Source organism: Trichosporon asahii, assembly GCF_000293215.1.
Source record: "Trichosporon asahii var. asahii CBS 2479 unplaced genomic scaffold scaffold00070, whole genome shotgun sequence".
NCBI classification, from domain to species: Eukaryota; Fungi; Basidiomycota; class Tremellomycetes; order Trichosporonales; family Trichosporonaceae; genus Trichosporon; species Trichosporon asahii.
Genome location: NW_014040855.1, coordinates 1,776,113 through 1,794,788, shown reverse-complemented (window position 1 = coordinate 1,794,788; position 18,676 = coordinate 1,776,113). Strand labels below are relative to the sequence as shown.

Below are 18,676 nucleotides of genomic sequence, written 5' to 3'. Positions count from 1 at the left end.
CACAGTGTGATCATTGTTGACACGGGATGGCCGCCGCTCGAGGCTGATGCTTGTTTTCCGACCACACTTTCCACATACTTTCACCAGTCATGCCCGCCGACGTCACGATCCCCAACGGCTCTGTGTCCTCTGCAACCGTTCCCAGCACCCCGATCACAGCCGCTGGTGCGCCTGTCGCTCCGAGCGCTCCTCCCCCCGAAATCGAAGCCACCCTCTCTCGACTCTCCGCGTACCGCAATGTCCGCGGTGTCATGATCCTAGCTCGCGCAGGCGGAACAGGATCGGGGATTATTCAGAGCACCGGCTCCGTCTTTGAGGGAGAGAGCGGACGGAAGTATGCTGGAAGCTTGGAAGCCGTTGTCGCGGCTACGGCGGGTGCGGTCAGTGCAGTCGACGAAGGCGTAAGTGCTCGCTAGACCTGCAACAGCTGACTAGGAGGACGAGCTGAAGCTCATGAGGATCCGGACTAAGCGTCACGAGCTCATTATTACGCCTGGTGAGCCAATCTCTTGTACGGATCGAGCTAACCTTCAGACGAGAAGTACACCCTTGTTGTTCTCCAAGATCCCGGCCAGTGATCAACCATGGAACCCGACAATTAGTGACATGAAAGCCCTACTGTGCAGAAACCGATCCGAGTACGGCCCTCAGCCTCTCGCAACTACCTTCCCAACCGAGCAGGTGACCGGATGGTCTGTCGCGTGGCTAGCCTACGCCAGTCGCTGCACTATAATCCTCTCGCAGGGCACCCGGCTTGTAGATGGACATGTAGCACACGAGAATGCACAGGTAGAGTCCGTTACTTTCACGTCTTACAGACCGTGTTCTTAATGCAAAGGGTTGTTTTTGTAATCAGCAGGTTCAAGACTGGGGTTACTGGGCAGTCAAGTGGAACGCGCCATTAGACCGTGCCTCGATACCCTTAATGCTCGCTGTCCACGCTGGTGAGCCTTTTGACGAGTGTTTCCCGCGTTCCGACACATCACTTTCCCAACTTCACCATTGACGTTCGCCGGCCTTACCGTCTCGCTCGTGTGTATGTTTTATACCTTGCTCTAATCGATACGTCCTATATGACCGGTTCGAACTCAGCTACCGACGCCCGCCGATAACAGACCACCCCTTAATCCAACTCGATGGCTCCGCCAGTCCCCGGAAGTTCGACACATTATGCCCTTGTTGTTGACGCGGGAAGCTCTGGGTCCAGGCTCCAGATTTACTCGTGGAGAGATCCGGGATTAGAGAGAGACGAGATCATCCAAGAGGTTAGGGCTGCCCGCGCCGCTGGCCTCGGAAACGATGGAGCCAAACCATCAAAGAAGTGGTGGTGGTGGGACAGTATCCGAGGGAAGGGAAAGGCTTCGCAAGCAGAGATGGAGATGAGGGCGCTCCGACGACTCGTGCGTGTCGGAAAGGGCGTGAAGGGAGAGGACTGGGTTAAGCGTGTCGAGCCAGGTGAGTAACGGGCTGAGAGTCACCGCTGACAGTGCTAGGCATATCCAAGATGGAGCCGGAAAACGTGTCAGAGTACTTGACGCCGCTACTGGAGCATGCTCTGCACCACATTCCTCCATCTCAGCAAAGTAAAACTCCCATTTACGTGCTCGCGACCGCAGGGATGCGACTCATCCCGGAGGAGAAACAGGCTGCCATTCTTCGGCAGACTTGCGAAGCGATCAAGGCTCAAACGCCCTTTCTCCTCGACTCTCCCAGAGGTAGTGATCCTTGCGGAGAGAGTGTCCGCATCATCTCTGGTGAAGAGGAGGGTCTTTGGGGCTGGGTTGCTGTCAACTACCTAATGGACGGATTCGGACACGCTCCCGAGCGACAGCACCAAAACGGCGAGGAGGAGCACGATCACCTGCTCCCACTAGCTCCCCTCGCCCTCCCGCCGCCAGATGGCAGTGATGACTCGGTGGTCACTCCAGTCGATATCAATCACCACTCGCCAACCTTTGGGTTCCTCGATATGGGTGGCGCCAGTACCCAGCTTGCTTTCTCACCGTCCCTGGAGGAGCTGTCGCAATCTCGATTTCCTGGAGATCAACTCTCAAAGGTCTCGCTGAGGCTATTGTCTGGTGAGGTTGTTGAGTGGCCAGTGTTCGCTGCTTCCTGGCTCGGCTTTGGGACCAACAAGGCTCGCGATCGCTACGAAGACGCTTTGGTGGACGCTTGGAAGTCGAAGATCGAGGGCCAAGGCGGCGATCGGACTAGCCCGGTGGAGGATCCATGTCTGCCATCCGGACTGGTCGTTGGGAGCGCTGATCCTTCCGAGCGTCCCGACATCAAGGGATCTGGCTCCTTCACTCAGTGTTTGGCCTCTTTGAAGCCGTTACTCGAGCATGACAAGCCATGCCCCACTGATCACTGCCTGTTCGGTGGCATGGCGACTCCGCGTATCGATTTCGAGCGACAGGACCAGCGTGGCTTTATTGGAATCTCTGAGTACTGGTACACCGCCCAGCAAGTGCTAGGTCTCGGTGGGGTATGGGACTGGGGAGAGTGGGAGCGCGGAATGTCCGACTTTTGTGCCAAGGATTGGGCTCAAATTGAGGACAAGGTCAACGAGTGGAAGCACCATTCCGACAGCGTCAACCTGGAGCGACTAAAGCTGCAATGCTTCAAGGGTGCTTGGATCAGCAATGTCTTACATGATGGAATCGGCATTCCGCGCATGATCGATCAGGCCGGAAACGCCACTCTGGCAGAAGATGGCGGCGACACAAACTCGGCGGCCCTTGAACGTGCTCGCGAGAAAGGTTTGATTGATGAGAAGGATAAGCAGACTTCTCATTTCCAGTCCATGGACGAGGTTGGCGCAACGGCCATTTCGTGGACACTCGGCAAGATCGTTATCGAAGCTAGCAGGGCTGTGGGGGGCAACCCCTACTACAGCACTGGCGGCACATCCATCCTCGGCTACGATCTCCGCTATGGACTATGGGTCTATGTGTTGATTGCCGTCCTGCTCCTGATAATCGTTTACAACGCCTTCTTTCGTAGGAGGCTTCGAAGGAAGCGGCCATCCATCATGCGGTCAAAGTCGCTGCCAGTCGTGCTCAAGGGATTCATGCGACCGGATGCGGATGCCTACGAAATGGTGGAGAGCGGCGATACAGGCAAGGAGCGTCCACACCACGGCATATCCTTCACCAAATGGGGTCGCAAAGTGTCGAACGCCATCAGAGGCAAAGGCAAGGCCGGAATGGGCTTTTCAAGTCTGGGTCATGGCCTTCCGAGCAGTCTGTCTCAACCTCCCAGCCCCAGTGGTCAAGGGTCATCATCGGGCGGGTACTTTTACAACAATCGCTCCGCATCCATGATGGACGTAACACGCCCACCGCCCTCTCCGCCCAAGGGACCCCCTCTCCGTCCTCCACGCAGCCAGTCGTCCGCCCACGTCTCTCCCTATTCGAACGCTGGTGGCTGGAACGACCCTCCATCCTCAATGTTCGCGTCTTCGACAAGCACGGCCAACCGATCGCCGAACCTCGGCGTGGCGAGGGCCGGGGACGACGACAACAACGAGCTGTGGCAGCCGATACCTCGGAACAGGACGTTAGGCGACATCAGCCGAAACTCTTCACGGGTGAATTTGTCTGAGTCGATGACGATGAGCATGCGGAGCACGAGTAGAGCTACGAGCCCACGGTTTGATTGATTTTGTATTGCACGCCTAGGACACTTTTTGGCAGATCATGCATAATGTGAAACGGACAGGGGCTTTAGGAACGTAATGACGCCACGGTCACTGGCAGTCATTTCGTCGGCAGTGAGCCGGACATTCACCTGAATCTCACGACGCGTCGGCAGCTCACTGCTAAGGGGGAGAGATGATGTACCCGCCTGGGATCGGTTCCTGCAAAGCTGCAGACGCAGCGGCGGCGATGCATGTGTAGTGAAGGTGAACATTGACGCGACACAATAGGGAATGACGTCGAAATTTCCAGAAACGGGCCCCTGATTGATCGGAGTTCTGCGACCACCTCTAGCTGCGTGTCGAGATCTGAACGTCGCCGCGCTTTCGATTCCACATCATCACCATGCCCAACACTGTCGCGTACTTTGACATCTCGATCGGCGGCAAGCCCGCGGGCCGCATCGAGTTTGATCTCTTCGACGATGTGTAAGTTGTTCCCAACAGCAGGTATCTGACAACAGCGTGCCTAAGACCGCCGACAACTTCAAGCACCTCTGTATCGGCGACAAGACCAACGCAGAGGGCAAGAAGCTCACCTACGTTGGATCTGGCTTCCACCGCATCATCAAGGACTTTATGTGCGTTACACTGTCGCGGTCCAGACGAGCATCTGCTGACAGCACAGGATCCAGGGCGGAGACTTCACGCGCGGCGACGGCACTGGCGGCGAGTCGATCTACGGCGAGAAGTTTGCGGACGAGAACTTTGACAAGATCCACGACAAGCCGATGCTTTTGTCGATGGCGAACGCTGGACCGGGGACGAACGGGTCGCAGTTCTTCATCACGACGGTGCCGACACCGCACCTGAACGGCAAGCACGTCGTGTTTGGCAAGGTGCGCAGCGGCAAGGGAATCGTGCGCGAGATCGAGTCGCTCCCGACGAGCGCCAACGACCGCCCCGAGGAGCCCGTCGTCATCACTGGCGCCGGTGTTCTGAGCCCCGAGGAGGTCGAGGAGGAGGACCGCAAGCGCCAGAACGCGCTGGACGCCATGGGCTCCGAGGACGTTTACGAGGACTACCCGCAGGACGAGGAGAAGATCGACCCCGAGAAGCCCGAGGAGGCGCTCAAGGTTGCGACCACGCTCAAGGACCTCGGCACCCAGGAGTTCAAGAAGGGCGACTATGTCCAGGCCCTCGCCAAGTACAAGAAGGCTCTCCGTTACCTCGACCAGCACCCCGACTTCCCCGCCGACGCCGACCCGGCCGTCGTGAAGTCGTACCGGGATACGCGCTTCCCGCTCCTCACGAACGCGGCCCTCTCCGCGCTCAAGTGCAACCCGCCCCAGGCCAAACTCGCTGAGAGCCTCGCGACCCGGGCCCTCAATGTCTCCCCCATCTCGGACGCCGAGAAGGGCAAGGCGCTCTACCGCCGCGGCCTCGCGCGTATCCAGCTCAAGGACGAGGACGGTGCCGAGTCCGACCTGAAGAAGGCCCTCGAGGTCGTGCCCGGCGACGCTGGCGTCACCCGTGCCCTCAAGGAAGTTGAGAGCAAGAAAGCCGCCCGCACGGCCGCGCAGAAGAAGGCTTTCTCTAAGATGTTCGGGTAGACAGAGTGATAATTGCATATATGTAATATAGAAAACGAGTGTTGAGTATGGTGTACAACTGGTGGGCTAAATGTGGTCGTGAGGGAACTGCTGGCCGCTGCTGCCAGAGCGCACGGCTGGTGGCCGGCTCCTGCGTTCGGGACGGGTCGGTGGCGGCCCAGACAGCGTGCTAGACAAGCTGAGCGTCGATGCCGAGGCCGACGCGTTGGACATGTTGCTGACACTGCGCAGCTCGCTGCGCTGCGCGTACGGAGAAGATGGGGTCCTGCTCGATCCCGGAAACTGCGATGACGGGCTGGTGCTCAGAGCCGAGGATGGTGTGGGTGCCAAGCTGTCGTGGGGAGAGTGTCCGTAACCTGAGCTAGACCCGTGTGACGGTCGGCGCTCCTTGGGCGTAGCAGATGGAGCAAGCTTCTGCGGACTGCGCTGCGGGCTGCGCTGAGTGCGTGACGGTAGCTCTCCACGCGACGACTCTTGCGGGGTTAAGGTGCTTGCACTCGGACGTCTGTTCTTGATGCTAAGAGGTGCCGTGCTGCCCTTGGACAGATCCGCTGACGGTGTTGGTGACGGGGTACCTGTTGCGAGCGGGCTAAGCGTCGGTCGTCGGGGCGTCCCCATGTCGGCACGTGACGCGGGTGTCCGCTGGACACCGTTGGCAGCGGCGGAGCTCTCACCGGGTCGCTCCGTGGCGGCATTGAGCAGAAAGGTGAAATCCAGGCCAATCTCCCGCAGCTGTTTCCTGTTCGCATTCTGCGTGACTCGCAGACAGTCACTGATCACGCCTTCGCTAGTGGTGGGCGCGTACACTTGGCGACGGAAGATGTCTCCAAAGTACTCGATCTGATCCTTGGCCCACGTCACGAACCCAGAGGCAAGCCTACTGTTGTTGAAGGCGTTGTTGAACCAGTCGAACGTGTGTTTGATCACTGTGAAGCACACAATGGCAAGCTCATTGATGTAGAGAATAATGTCCCCTTCGTGCTTGATACTGCGGACCAGTCCCTCCAAGTGCTCATGTCGCGCGGCGAGGAACGTGTCGCGGGCGAGCTCGGCTCGGTCGAGACGGATCAGGAGACTGATGAGGTTCGCTGCTGAACCTTTCCGCAGCTCAGACAATCGGAGATCTCCAGCGATCTTCTCCACCAGAGGCGGTCGCAGCGAGTCTAGACGGAACTTTAACATCTCCGTGGCCTCCTTATTGCCCTGAACAGTGCGGAGGAGATCCTGCCCCCTCTCAAAGAGGCGCACCGCCTCTTCCCAGTCCTTCGTTGCGATCGCCATCGTCAGGTCGTCTCCAAAGTCATCGATCCAGAGCAGGTCCTTCGAGTTCGTGAGGCTGGTACCGATGGTGGACAACTGCCGGTCGTTGCCAGTGGAACCTTCGTGGACGAAGAGTGACATGCGGGTCATTCGAGAGTTGGGACCAGCCTCGGATTGCCACAACGTCTTTCGGCGCTCCTGCTCCGCCTCGTTCTCCTTTCGTCGCTTCTCGGCAAGCTCCTGAGACACCTGCCTGAAAGCCGCGAGCAAAGCCTTCTTGTCCTCAGGCCGGCTGCCGCGGTACACGCAAACTTCTTTGCCTCGCTTGATCTTCAGGGCGTTGGTCAGATCACCGCTGTCCTTGAGATCGACGACGACCAGATCAGTGAGGACCCAGCAGCGCTCGGCGACCATACGACCTCGCTCTTGCGCCTCACGGTCCATACCCGGGGCACCCTTGAATCGCCGTCTCCCAGCAACGAGTAGCAGGTCGTTGAGGAGGAAGAGCGACACGTTCTGCTTCGCCTTGTAGGTTGCCGGGTTGAGTTCAACGAAGGTATGCGCCTCGTACACAAGATGGCGACCGGGAACGATCGGCAGGTACTTTTGGGAGCCCTCAACAGTTGTCCACAGATGCGTGACTTGCTGCTTGTATAATTGCTGCAAGTCACCCGGTGAATGTCTTCGCTGACGGTGACGCTCGACTGCAGAGTCAGCCTTGTCATTTTCCAGCTCCTACCATTGCCATCTTTGTCCAGCGTGGGCGCCAACGTGTCTTCCATTCCCATCAACTGCGGCACACCCTTCCATTCCGTGAGCAGCTCCTTCAGCTCGAACATGTCGTTTTCCAGTGTAGAAATCTCTTTCGAGATGGACACGAACTCGGCATAGCTATAGGTCAGTGCCTCTGATACGAAAATCGAGCTAGCGGACCACGCACTTCTTGAAAACTGTCGTTTCAAGCTGCTTGTCAGTGCTTGATCGTCGAGGACCGATTAGCTCACCTCCTTCGCGTTACTCTGCTTCTGCTTTTGCAGGGCAGCAATGAAACGCGCCTTCTCCTCATCATCGGCACCGCTCAGATTCTTCCTAATGAAAGCCTGAACGTCGACGCCGTCTTTGCTGAGCTCGCTAAAGTCCCACTCGTCTTCGTTCGTTACCCTCCTTGGTCGGATATCCTCATGACGCTCTTCATTGTCGGCCTCAAGCTCGCGCTCCTCGTACGTCCTCGGCGAGGTCTGGTAGGTACTCTGCCTGTTCATAACGTTTGGCGGTGGTGGGATCTCGTCGTCGTAATCCATCTCTGCTATCGGGGGAGCGACATCCAGGGTGTACTGATACTGCTGGTATGGGTCTTGGGCGAGAAAGTTGGGACTGTCGTGTCCCGTCATGCCAAAGTCAGGTGGCGCGGCGTATCTGAGAGGTAAGCGACACACGGCCTCGGTACCCACCGCATGCTCATTCGCCTCTGCTTCATCTTCTCGTCCACTCTACTCTTGCGGTTATCCTTGCGCAACAAGTTGGGGCCAGGCAATCGGCGCGCAGATTGGCCGCCCGCCGGGCCAGACGGCAGCCCGACAGGCGCCTTGTTGGCTGGAATGTACTGGCTCCTTGTACGGAGCGATGCCATGGTGGGGAGGTGTTGTTGAAAGAGGGTGTTCTGCGCAGTTGCAACGTTGACCTCGCGAGTGACGTTGGACTCCCAATGTGTGCGCCGCCTGTGACGACGCGTCCTGAGCGTTCTAATGACTTTCAGGGTCGATTAGCATCTGTTGTTGTTGCGCATTAGCTTGTCTCTCGAGGTGGCTTATCACGTGATGACGAACTTTCAGTGGTTGCATGATGAAAGTCGAGCGCGACTTGACCCTTGCCTAGAGCTACAACCCCTTTGTAAATATCCCTTCACCATGGCTTCCGCAGACGTCGCAATGCCCGACGCCTCGTCGGCGATGACTCGCCGCGAGCATCTCGCCAAGACTTTCGAGTCGTACCGTGCCGAGCTCGACGCGAATGTAGGTAACTTGTCACAGGCGCAACTGACTTTAGAATGAACGTCGAGAGAAGGTCATTATCCTGTCGCGCGCAATCACGCAGCTGTCGAAGAAGCTCATCTTCCATCTGCACCGCGGAGCGACCTCCCCTCCTGCTGCCCGTGAGAAGAATTTGAAGGACGCTCGAACGAAGGAGCGCGAGATCTACAAAAACTTCGTGGCGGTTCGCGACGAGTTGGCATCTGGAACGGAGGAGGATGGCGAGACGTTGGAGAACTTTTGGAAGTTCAGCCGCCCTGTGTAGGTTGCTACAGAAGAGTACAGCTGATAGCCAGCTCCGGAGGCTTGGAGGAGTACATCGAGGGTTACAGCTTCCTGTACTATCTCGAGTGCGGCGAGCTCGTCAGCTTGCCGCACCTTCAGCAGGCATTGACTGATGAGGAGGGCGAGAAAGTGAGTTAAATCTGCTACGTTAGAGGCTGACCGCAGCTTGTTGTCATCACACCGGAGGACTATATCCTCGGCATGTCCGACCTCACTGGGGAGCTTATGAGATACGCCACCAACGCGCTCTCGACTGGTGACCACGAGACGCCGCTGCAGGTGTGCGACTTTGTCCGTACTGTCAAGAGCAGTGAGTCTATGTCTAAACTGCTTAGCTGACCAAAGTGTTTGACTCCATCCCCGAGTCGACTCTTCACAAGCTCAAGAAGAAGCAGGAGGAGACTACGCGATCTCTCGAAAAGATTGAGAAGGGTGAGTGCTGTCCGAGGACGGACCGTGCAGCCGGCCAGATGAAGCATGTATAAATGTGCCCGTGCTGACAGCAGTGTGCTACTCGCTTCGACTCAGACTGGTTGAGTTTGGCGACAAGCCCGAGGTGCTCCGGCACCTTGCCAAGAGGGCAATGGATGCTGCCAATATGAACGGCGGAGGCGAGCAGCGGGAAGGCAATTAGGTCGCGGGCCTCTACTCCTACATAGATATACTCAATCGTCGGACTACATGTTGTACGTTATAGGGTTATGCATGGACTTCAACAGCACCGGTTCAGCACATGCATGTGTTCCGGCTCACCGACGCTACTATGGCAGCGCAATTGACGTATTCCTGTCCCGCCGCACCACCGGAAAGTCGCACCAACAGACCTAAATTCAGGCACGGCCGGCCCATTGCACCACACAACGGTCGAAAGATCGGTTGACGCGTTGGCTTCCCGGCAACAACAATTCTTGACATTTCCTCTTACGTTCTTTCAAACTATCACCGTCAAACACCATGAGCAACGTTCAAGTTCCCAAGGCCGAGGACCTCTGGAAGGGCGACAAGCCCGTCTTCGACCCGAGCAAGGTCACCGTCGTCTTCGTCCTGGGCGGACCTGGAGCTGGTAAGTTTGAGACCATGGAATTTTGGGTTGGGAGCAGGACGTTTGCTGGTCGGCACCGTGACAGCATGTCGCCAGGCTATTCGATATTGCCCTTCGAGCCGGATTGCTAGGCTTCCCCTGTGAGGGGAAGAGGTGGAGCGCGGAGGAACATTGAAGGTGCGAGAGAATGGCACTGACATAATCCAGGCAAGGGAACGCAGTGCGCGCTCATGGTCAAGGACTACGGCTTCGTCCACCTCAGTGCCGGCGACCTTCTCCGCGCTGAGCAGGAGCGTCCTGGATCTCAGTACGGCGACCTGATCAGGCATTACATCAAGGAGGGCCTCATCGTCCCCATGGAGATCACGATCAAGGTGAGCAAATGCGCGAGCGGTAGCCTATTCGATGGTTCGGCTATGGACAGAAGCGCGTGTGCAGGTCCTCTGGTCCGCACAAGACCCCGTGTCCTCCCCCTTGTCTCTGGAGCGTTTGGTTGCCGAAACAGCAGCGATCCGCACACGTTCCCTTGAAGTTTCATCGGGCGTAGCTCGAGCGTATCGTGCGTGCAGTTGCTGACACCCCCAGCTCCTTGAGAACGCTATGGCCGACGCCATGGCTAACCCTCCCAAGCTCACGGACCCCAAGCTGGAGGCCGGATGGGAGAACGGCAAGGGCCGATTCCTTATCGACGGCTTCCCCCGCAAGATGGACCAGGCCCTCATGTTCGATAAGGTTGTGAGTATCTCGTGCCGTGTTTCGTGGTTCATTTCCCCAGAGATCAGCAGTGTCCAGAAGAAGATGAAAGCAAGCAAATCAAGCTAACTTATAGGTCTGTCCCTCGGCCTTTGTCCTCTTCATCAACACCGACGAGGACAAGATGACCCAGCGCATCATTGAGCGCTCCAAGACCTCGGGCCGCGACGACGACAACCTCGAGTCGCTCAAGAAGCGCTTCAAGACCTTCCGCGAGACCTCAATGCCCGTCGTCGACATGTACCGCAAGGAGGGCAAGGTCGCCGACATTGACTCGAGCGTTCCCATCCCCCAGGTCTACGAGCAGGTCAAGGCGGCGCTTAACAAGCACCTCTCCTTCTAAACCTCCAACTGTCCCTCGTCCCTCTCTGTCCTCTTCGTCCCTCTCTGTCCTCTATAGACTTACTTATACCTATAAACGCCCGCAGAACCGCACCGACAATCCCTGAGGCTAAAACTAGACTGTGTTGATGCATGCGGAGTCCTGTTATAACTATATACACACGCTGCATCGAGGTAATGCTTTGGTAATCGAATCCCAAAATGGATGAAATGCTGGATATTGGTTGATATGCTTTTACTGTTCTTCCCGTCGGCCCCTTACATGTCCACGTCCATATTGGCAGCGCGCCTCTCGCGGCCGGCACGGTACGCCTCCTCAAAGATGAGCGGCTTACGCTTGGGAAGGAACGGAGGCGGGGTGACGATGGAGGCAAGAGAAGTTCCGCAGCTGGGTGCGGGGGTACCCATGATGATGCACTCGGAGACGCCCTGAATGTCGTCAACCTTGGAGTAGAGGGAGGCGTCGAAGAGGTGGTCGGTTGTCTTCTCGAACGACGCCAGCATGAGGACCGAGTCCTTCATCTTCTGGACACCGAAACGGGTGATACCGAGCACCTCGCCCTTGTAAGTCATGACGTCTCCGAGAAGCATGACGTGACGCGGGTCGATGCTCATGCCGTGAGAGCGCATGGTGTGCTGAATCTCGTCGTAGATGGTCTGGCGCGCCGCCTCGATACCGAGCACCTTGGCCGTCTCCATGACGTGGTTCGTCCTCGTCTGGTAGCCGTTCACTCCGTCCGTGCCCATAACCTCCTGCAGGCCGTAACCGGTCACCAGGAGCTTGTACTCGCCCTTCTTCTTCTCGTCGTGCGTGATGACTGAACGGTCGACCTCGGGCAGACCCTTGACCTGGACTGAAGGGATCGCGCGCTTCAGCGACTTGAGTCGCTCGTACACGCCATCGCACTTGTCCTTGTCGAGCGGGTCAGCGACATAGATCTTCAATCGCGCCTTCCTCGAGTTGATCGTGACATCGCTGTCCTTGATCTTGAGCTTGGGCGCAAGCACAAGGGCGGTCTTAATAGTGTCGAGCGTGATCTCGAGCTGAAGCTTCTGGATGGCGTCCATGTCGATGTGGATCTCGATGAAGGCGCCAGCACCAGTCCACGCCTCCTCGATGATGGACGCGATCTCGCCCAGCGTTGTCCGCTCAATACGGCCCTTGACGATACGCGCGACGGGCTCGGACTCGGGCTTCTGCAGCTCGACCGTGATAATAGGCGTCGAGATGACCTTGGCGGCGTTGATAATCTCTTTGATACGGGGGACACCGAGAGTGACGTTCATGGACGCGACACCGGCGAAGTGGAAAGTCTTGAGCGTCATCTGCGTTCCAGGCTCACCAATCGACTGGGCACCGACGGCTCCTACAGTCGACCCGGGCTCAATCTTCGCGAGCAGGTAGCGCGTGCGACAGTTCTCGAGGAACGACTCGATCTGCGCCTCGGTCACCTTGTGCGAGTTGTTCAGCACAGCGCGAACTGCGGGGTCGTGCGGGTCGAGGAAGTCCTCATACTCCTCGATCTCCTCCTTCGTGAGCGCGGCAGGAACGCCGCGAGCCTCACGCTGAGCAGCCATCGTGTTGACAATCTTGTCCACGATAAACTTGTACGTGTTCTCACGGAACTTGACGTGCACCTGACGCCACTCGACGGGCACCTCGGGGATCGTTGGCGGCGCCTTGCGCTTCTGACCGCGACGCGGCTTGACATCCTCCTCTGCGTACTCCTCGGCGACGATTTCGGGGTAAATACGACGGGCGATTTGCTGGATCTCGTAGGGATAAAGCGGACGGCCCTCACTAGAAGCGGTCCTCTGTTTGTTAGCTTGACGCACCGGCGTACAAAACTCACGCAAGCATGGTTCCAGCTACGGACATATTCGACGGGTGTGGCATCACCCTCGAGACACGCAGGATCCAGGTTGTCGTCACCGTACTGGAACTGCACGATACCGCCGACACTGTTACGGACACTGAGGTCGTACTGCGTGGAAAGGTCCTCGAGCGCCTTCATCAAACGACGCGCCATGTAACCAGTCTCGGCAGTCTTGACTGCAGTGTCGACAAGACCTTCACGACCAGAGATGGCGTGGAACAAGAACTCGGTAGGGGTGAGACCGGAGAAGAAACTGTTTCGGACGAAACCCTTTGACGGCGGGTTCTTTGACTTTTTGCGGAAGTGAGGCAACGAACGATCTTGGAAACCGTTAGGGACACGGTGACCAGCAATAATCTGCTGTCCGACTAGAGCGACCATCTGCGCGACGTTGATACGAGAACCTGCGGTCAGCCAACGTCGCCTTCGCAAATCTCACCCTTGGAACCACACGTAGCCATGATAAGCGGAGCGTTGTGTCGGCTGAGCTCATTCATACACACGTCTCCGACCGCCTCACGAACACCGGAGAGGATACCGGAGATGAGCTGCTCGAGAGTCGTCTCCTGGTCACATCCCGGGGCGTTCTGGAGCTTACCACGCTTGGCGAGCTCAATATTAGACTCGCACTTCTCGTACGCCTCCTCCACCATCTGATCCTTGTTGCTCTGAAGCATCTCTCCTGGAATGACGTCGTTGATACCGAGCGAGAAGCCCTGATTCGCGAGCCAACGGGCGCTGAGCTTGGCCAGGCGCGTCATTGCAATGGCTGCCTCGTTTGGTCCATAGTCGCGGAGCATGACACCAAACACTGAGTTCTTCTTGCCGTCTCCGACCGTGTTCTTGTCAAAGACACCGCACATGATTTCACTGTTCTGGATGACCAGATAACCGTCGTTGGGGGCCATGTCCATGAAGAACTTGTCCTCCTTGCGCGGCTCAATGAGGGTACGACACTTGGCCTCAAGGTTGATCAGAACCTTGGACTTCTTGTTGGGTCGCATCAGAAGGTTGTAAACCTGCTTGCCGGTCCAGAGACGAACAGGCTTCCAGATCGTGGGGGGCGGCAGGTCGATCTCGAGATCGCCATCTCCGAGGTAGGAGCAGATTTGCGTGAACTGCTGGCGGTCGAGAAGACGATCTCGTCGCGACAGAAGATAGGACGCGGTGATGAAGTCCTGGATAGCAGCAATAATGGGTTCTCCGTTACGTGGCGTAACCAGGTTCTTCTTCACGGACATGAGCTCCAGAGCCTCGGTACGAGCTTCCTCGGTCTGCGGAACGTCTGTCCTGTCAGCTACTTGAACAGCTCGGCAACTTACGCAAATTCATCTCGTCTCCGTCAAAGTCGGCGTTGTAGGGGTTACAGACACACTCGTTGAGACGGAAAGTACGCCATGGACGAACACGAACACGGTGACACATGATAGAGATCTTGTGCAGCGAGGGCTGACGGTTGAAGAGAACGATGTCTCCGTCGCGGACGTGGCGGTGAACAATGTCACCCACGCGCAAGTTGCGGGCCATCTCCTTTCGTCGCTCAATGTCCTTGATCGGCTGTAGCGAACGACGCGGGAAGGGGCCGCGACCAGTCTCGATAATGTTGGCTCCTGGGTGCATCTTTGAGCCGTTGACCACTGCTTTGCGCATCGCCTCCATGTTGTAGTCGGTGACGCGTTCCGGGTACGAGAGCTTGACGGCAATCTTTTCTGGCACGGCGACCTCGTCGATACGCAGGTTCGGGTCGGGACCGATGACCGTTCGGCCTGAAAAGTCTACACGCTTGCCCGAAAGGTTTCCACGGAAACGACCCTGTTTACCCTTCAGACGCTGCACAAAACCACGGATGGGCTTCGATCCCGTCGTGTTGATACCGGGGGTCTGAGAGTTGATGTACAGGGCAACCATCTGCGACAGAGTGTCCCAGTTAAGGATCGTCTGCGTCAATCCCTGGCCCTTCTCCATGACGGACAACAGCATGCGGTTCTGGTTGACGATTTCGACAAGCTTCGCGGTGAGGTCATCCTCGTTGTTTCCGGCCTCCGAGGCCACCGACGGACGAATACAGGGCGGGGGCACAGAGATGTATGTCCAGAGGTAGTCTTCGGGGCGACCAACGTCGGGGTGCAAGGACAACAGCTCACAGTCCTCTGCTGTCACGCGACGGAACAGCTCCAGGACCTTTAACGGGTTCAGGTCCTCCACGGACTTGCCGAGGTGACTGCCGATGGCCGACTGTTCGGAAACCACAGCCTTGAAGCCGTTCAGCCACTCGGCCTTGGCATCGGCGTTCTTGTTCGAACGGAAGGGCTCGTGAGAAATCTTGAGGGTACCCGACTTTTTAACGATACCATTCGGAGCGAAGCAGTAAGGGCAGGTCGTCACTTTCTTGCAAGAAGCAAGGACGCCCTTGGACGCAGCCTGTCGCTGAAGCATTTCGATGCGCGGTCGTCGGAAACGCTTCAGATACGAAGCTCGCTCCTCCGGAGGGAGAAGTACACGCGCACAGGTCTGGATGTCAGTAGAGGCAGGCTATCAGTAGCTTACCTTACAGATGCACTGCAGCATGTTAATTGTGGGGCGGAAGTAGCCAATGTGGAAGACGGGGAGGGCAAGCTTGATGTAGCCGTAGTGTCCCACACAGTGCGTGTGGTCCTGGTGACAGGTGGGACATGTGCCGCCCTTCTCGTTGGGTCCCTGCACATTAGCGCTTGCAGAGGAGTGTAGCTCACCATTGCAGCATCCAAAGGCCCCTGCGGGGCGGTCGTACGCGTTCCATCGTCGTGGTTCTTATACAGCTCCGGGATCGTTACCTCAACTTCGGCCACACGAACGATATCCTTTGGCGCGAAGGGTTGGAACTGGATCTGCTTACTGTCTCGTCAGCACGGTACGCGCAGACCAATTGTACTCACATGCGCTTCGGGGCATCTTGAGACACGTATTCTTTGGCGTTGTGATCGATGTACTCTTCGGCGTCCATCTTGACCACGGGCGGCAACACTCTCTCTGCCGGGGATCGGCTTACGCCAGATAAACACGAAGGGACAGTCGGAACGGGAAGCTACGCGGATGAAGGGGCCGCGAAGTCAATTCCTCGAGAGATCGTGTTCGCGCAGGACTTGCTTTGACAACAGGAGAGAGCTGTTAAGGCCGAGAAGCAAGGTTTTGGGTGGATGGGTAAGCGTCGAGAGCGTCGTGAACATGCCCTCAGAATTCTTGAAGTTCAGTTTTGGAGTCAGGGAAAAACACATTATTATCACGTGACCAACTTCGCCACCTTCCACGACGAGCGGCACGGCTATGACACCGACATGGGGACACGCTCGTCGACTTGTTGCGCACACCGACGACACCGCGAGCTCCGATACCCAGCGTCCACTTGTGAGCCAGCATGTCGCACCCGACTTTGCTGCAGTCGCAGACTAATGCGCTGCGCACTCTCCTCAATTTGAACCAGCCGCCGGCAACGAGCTCCAGCTCGTCGGGACAGACTCCCCGTCCGGGAACGCCGTCAACAGCTTTCGATGAGAATGCTCAGTCGCAGCTCGTGTGGAAGGTTCTCATCCTGGACGAGCAGAGCCAGGCCATTTTTGCTCCGTCCTTCCGCATCCCCGACTTCCGAGAGCAGGGTGTAACCCTCCACATGTGAGTACCGTCCAAGCCCTGGTGCACACTGACATCCAGGGGTCTGCATCAAAAGCGGCCACCGCTCAATGACGTTCCCGCGATTTACTTTGTTGCACCGACGCGCGAGAACATTAAGCGCATCGCTGAGGATCTCAACCCACCCCTGTACTCCTCTTACCATCTCTCCTTCACATCCGCCCTTCCTCGCTCTCTCCTCGAGGAGTTTGCTTCGCTGATTCTTGCGAACGACCCGTCCGGAGCCACTGGACAGCTCATCAGCTCCGTTCACGACCAGTTCCTCGACTTTGTCGTTCCGTCCTCCAACCTTTTCTCTTTGCTCCCAAGGAGGTTGATCACGCAGGGCAATGGAGGGAAGCCGGCCGACACGCGTCCCAGCTACGTTGTGCTGAGCGACCCCAAGGCCGGAGAGGTTGAGATCGAGGAGGAGGTCGAGCGCATTGCTCAAGGACTGTTCAGTGTGATCGTTACAATGGGTGCGTGGCATAAGGAGTATATCTGACACGCAGGTGTGGTGCCTATCATCCGCTCCCCCCGCGGAAACGCGGCCGAGATGGTTGCGCGAAAGTTGCACGACAAGCTTCGCAACCACATCACTTCCACCTCTTCGCAGCGCGGCGGACCCAGCTTTGGTTCGGACAGCCTGCAGCGTCCAGGTTCGTGATGGATGTCGTGCGGTTCTGACATACAGTGCTAGTTATCCTTGATCGCAATGTGGACCTTGTCCCCATGCTGTCTCACTCGTGGACCTACCAGGCCCTCGTTCACGATGTTCTCAACATGAAATTGAACAAGGTCACTGTTCCCAACCCCGAGGGAGGCAAGATGCAGCCCAAGACCTACGACATCGATTCGAAGGACTTTTTCTGGGCTAAAAATGCTGGCAACCCGTTCCCCCAGGTCGCAGAGGACATTGACACCGAGCTCAACCGCTACAAGGCGGACACGGCGGAGATCACGCGCTCGACTGGTCTTACGGATATGAGTGACCTGGAAAAGGCGATGGACGCCTCTCTCGGTGCTGCGCACCTGAAGAAGGCGATTACTGCCCTCCCTGAGCTCTCCGAGAGGAAGCACACCCTCGACACCCACATGAACATTGCCACCGCGCTGCTGCAGGCCATCAAGGAAAGGAGTCTGGACAACCTCTTCCAGGTCGAGGAGAACGCGACCCGAGAGACCAAGGCGCAGATTATTGCTGCCATGAAGGGACAGACCGACGAGCCTGGTCAGGTCGCTCATCCTACGCCAGAGGATCAGTTGCGTCTCGCTATCATCTACTACCTCTCCGCTCCTCAGCTCTCCAAGGAAGACCTCCAGGAGATCACCAACCTTCTCAAGGAGGCCGGTGCCGACGTCGGTGCGCTTGATTATGTGAAGAAGGTTCGCGAGGTCACCCGAATGAGCATGATGGTGTCCCAGCCTGCTGTTGCCGCCCAGACGGCCAGCTCTGGTGGTGAATGGACGAAGGGTTTCAGCGCCTTTGGCAACCGCGTAGGTTTAGCATTGCTTTCAGCACTGACAGTAGATTACCGACCGCCTTCGTGAGGGAGGTATCGCGGGTGTTGGCCTTGACAATCTTATTTCCGGTGTGAAGAACTTCCTCCCTGTCAAGAAGGAGCTCACGATCACTCGTCTCGTTGAGGCTTTGATGGAGCCATCGACTGCGAACACCCAGGCGCTGCAGGACACTGACGACTATCTCACGCTCGACCCGCGAGCGACGCGTAGCCGGAACGCTCAGTCAGGACGACAGCGTTCGCAGTACCAAGAGGGTATTGTCTTCGTCGTTGGCGGAGGAGGCTACGTCGAGTACTCGAACCTGCAGGAGTGGGCCAACCGAAGTCAACGCGAGGGCGGCGGTGGTGGCAAGAGGATCACGTACGGAAGCACCGAGCTTATGAACCCGGAGGCCTTTGTCAAGGCCCTGGGTGAGCTTGGTCACACCTCTTAGATAGATAAGTGTTATGAACATAATGTAGAGTACCGAGAAGCGACTGAACCGTCAGACGAGTAAGAGCATGTCGTTGGTCAAGGTTTCAGGCACGACCACCTGACAATCCGTGCCGTTTCATCCGTTGCCACTGTAAGGGTCGTCCACGCGTCACGCGTAACCTGAGCGACCAGGCGGTCCACCGCGCTTGAGATTGTTGTTGACCCGACCACCCATCACATACACCTACCATTCG

At 57.4% G+C, this 18,676-nt stretch overlaps 7 protein-coding genes across 7 annotated transcripts; 5 read left to right on the top strand and 2 right to left on the bottom strand.

Moving 5' to 3' along the window:
- Nucleotides 1–89: 89 nt before the first annotated feature.
- A1Q1_04440 (uncharacterized protein) lies at nt 90–760 on the top strand (the record flags this gene model as incomplete). The annotated part of the gene is made up of 3 exons (XM_014322806.1): nt 90–380; nt 436–692; nt 745–760. The coding sequence occupies 3 exons, from the start codon at nt 90–92 to the stop codon at nt 758–760; spliced, it is 564 nt and encodes a 187-aa protein (XP_014178281.1).
- Nucleotides 761–1,136: 376 nt separating this feature from the next.
- On the top strand, nt 1,137–5,250 carry A1Q1_04439 (nucleoside diphosphatase; the record flags this gene model as incomplete). Its single annotated transcript, XM_014322805.1, has 4 exons — nt 1,137–1,455; nt 1,494–3,589; nt 4,145–4,278; nt 4,326–5,250. 4 exons carry the CDS (start codon nt 1,137–1,139, stop codon nt 5,248–5,250), a joined length of 3,474 nt encoding a protein of 1,157 aa, XP_014178280.1.
- A 66-nt stretch (nt 5,251–5,316) lies between these two features.
- A1Q1_04438 (nuclear mRNA splicing protein) lies at nt 5,317–8,140 on the bottom strand (the record flags this gene model as incomplete). Its single annotated transcript, XM_014322804.1, has 4 exons — nt 5,317–7,113; nt 7,182–7,460; nt 7,515–7,884; nt 7,962–8,140. The coding sequence occupies 4 exons, from the start codon at nt 8,138–8,140 to the stop codon at nt 5,317–5,319; spliced, it is 2,625 nt and encodes an 874-aa protein (XP_014178279.1).
- A 277-nt stretch (nt 8,141–8,417) lies between these two features.
- Nucleotides 8,418–9,459, top strand: A1Q1_04437 (uncharacterized protein; the record flags this gene model as incomplete). Its single annotated transcript, XM_014322803.1, has 6 exons — nt 8,418–8,522; nt 8,575–8,801; nt 8,873–8,954; nt 9,012–9,104; nt 9,161–9,257; nt 9,329–9,459. 6 exons carry the CDS (start codon nt 8,418–8,420, stop codon nt 9,457–9,459), a joined length of 735 nt encoding a protein of 244 aa, XP_014178278.1.
- Nucleotides 9,460–9,779: 320 nt separating this feature from the next.
- A1Q1_04436 (uncharacterized protein) lies at nt 9,780–10,963 on the top strand (the record flags this gene model as incomplete). The annotated part of the gene is made up of 4 exons (XM_014322802.1): nt 9,780–9,888; nt 10,075–10,241; nt 10,453–10,602; nt 10,697–10,963. 4 exons carry the CDS (start codon nt 9,780–9,782, stop codon nt 10,961–10,963), a joined length of 693 nt encoding a protein of 230 aa, XP_014178277.1.
- A 257-nt stretch (nt 10,964–11,220) lies between these two features.
- A1Q1_04435 (DNA-directed RNA polymerase iii largest subunit) lies at nt 11,221–15,822 on the bottom strand (the record flags this gene model as incomplete). The annotated part of the gene is made up of 7 exons (XM_014322801.1): nt 11,221–12,777; nt 12,816–13,207; nt 13,279–14,017; nt 14,079–14,113; nt 14,162–15,350; nt 15,392–15,713; nt 15,755–15,822. The coding sequence occupies 7 exons, from the start codon at nt 15,820–15,822 to the stop codon at nt 11,221–11,223; spliced, it is 4,302 nt and encodes a 1,433-aa protein (XP_014178276.1).
- Nucleotides 15,823–16,233: 411 nt separating this feature from the next.
- Nucleotides 16,234–18,504, top strand: A1Q1_04434 (SLY1 protein; the record flags this gene model as incomplete). The annotated part of the gene is made up of 6 exons (XM_014322800.1): nt 16,234–16,487; nt 16,527–16,945; nt 16,997–17,143; nt 17,185–17,981; nt 18,037–18,418; nt 18,470–18,504. The coding sequence occupies 6 exons, from the start codon at nt 16,234–16,236 to the stop codon at nt 18,502–18,504; spliced, it is 2,034 nt and encodes a 677-aa protein (XP_014178275.1).
- Between the last annotated feature and the right edge of the window lie 172 nt (nt 18,505–18,676).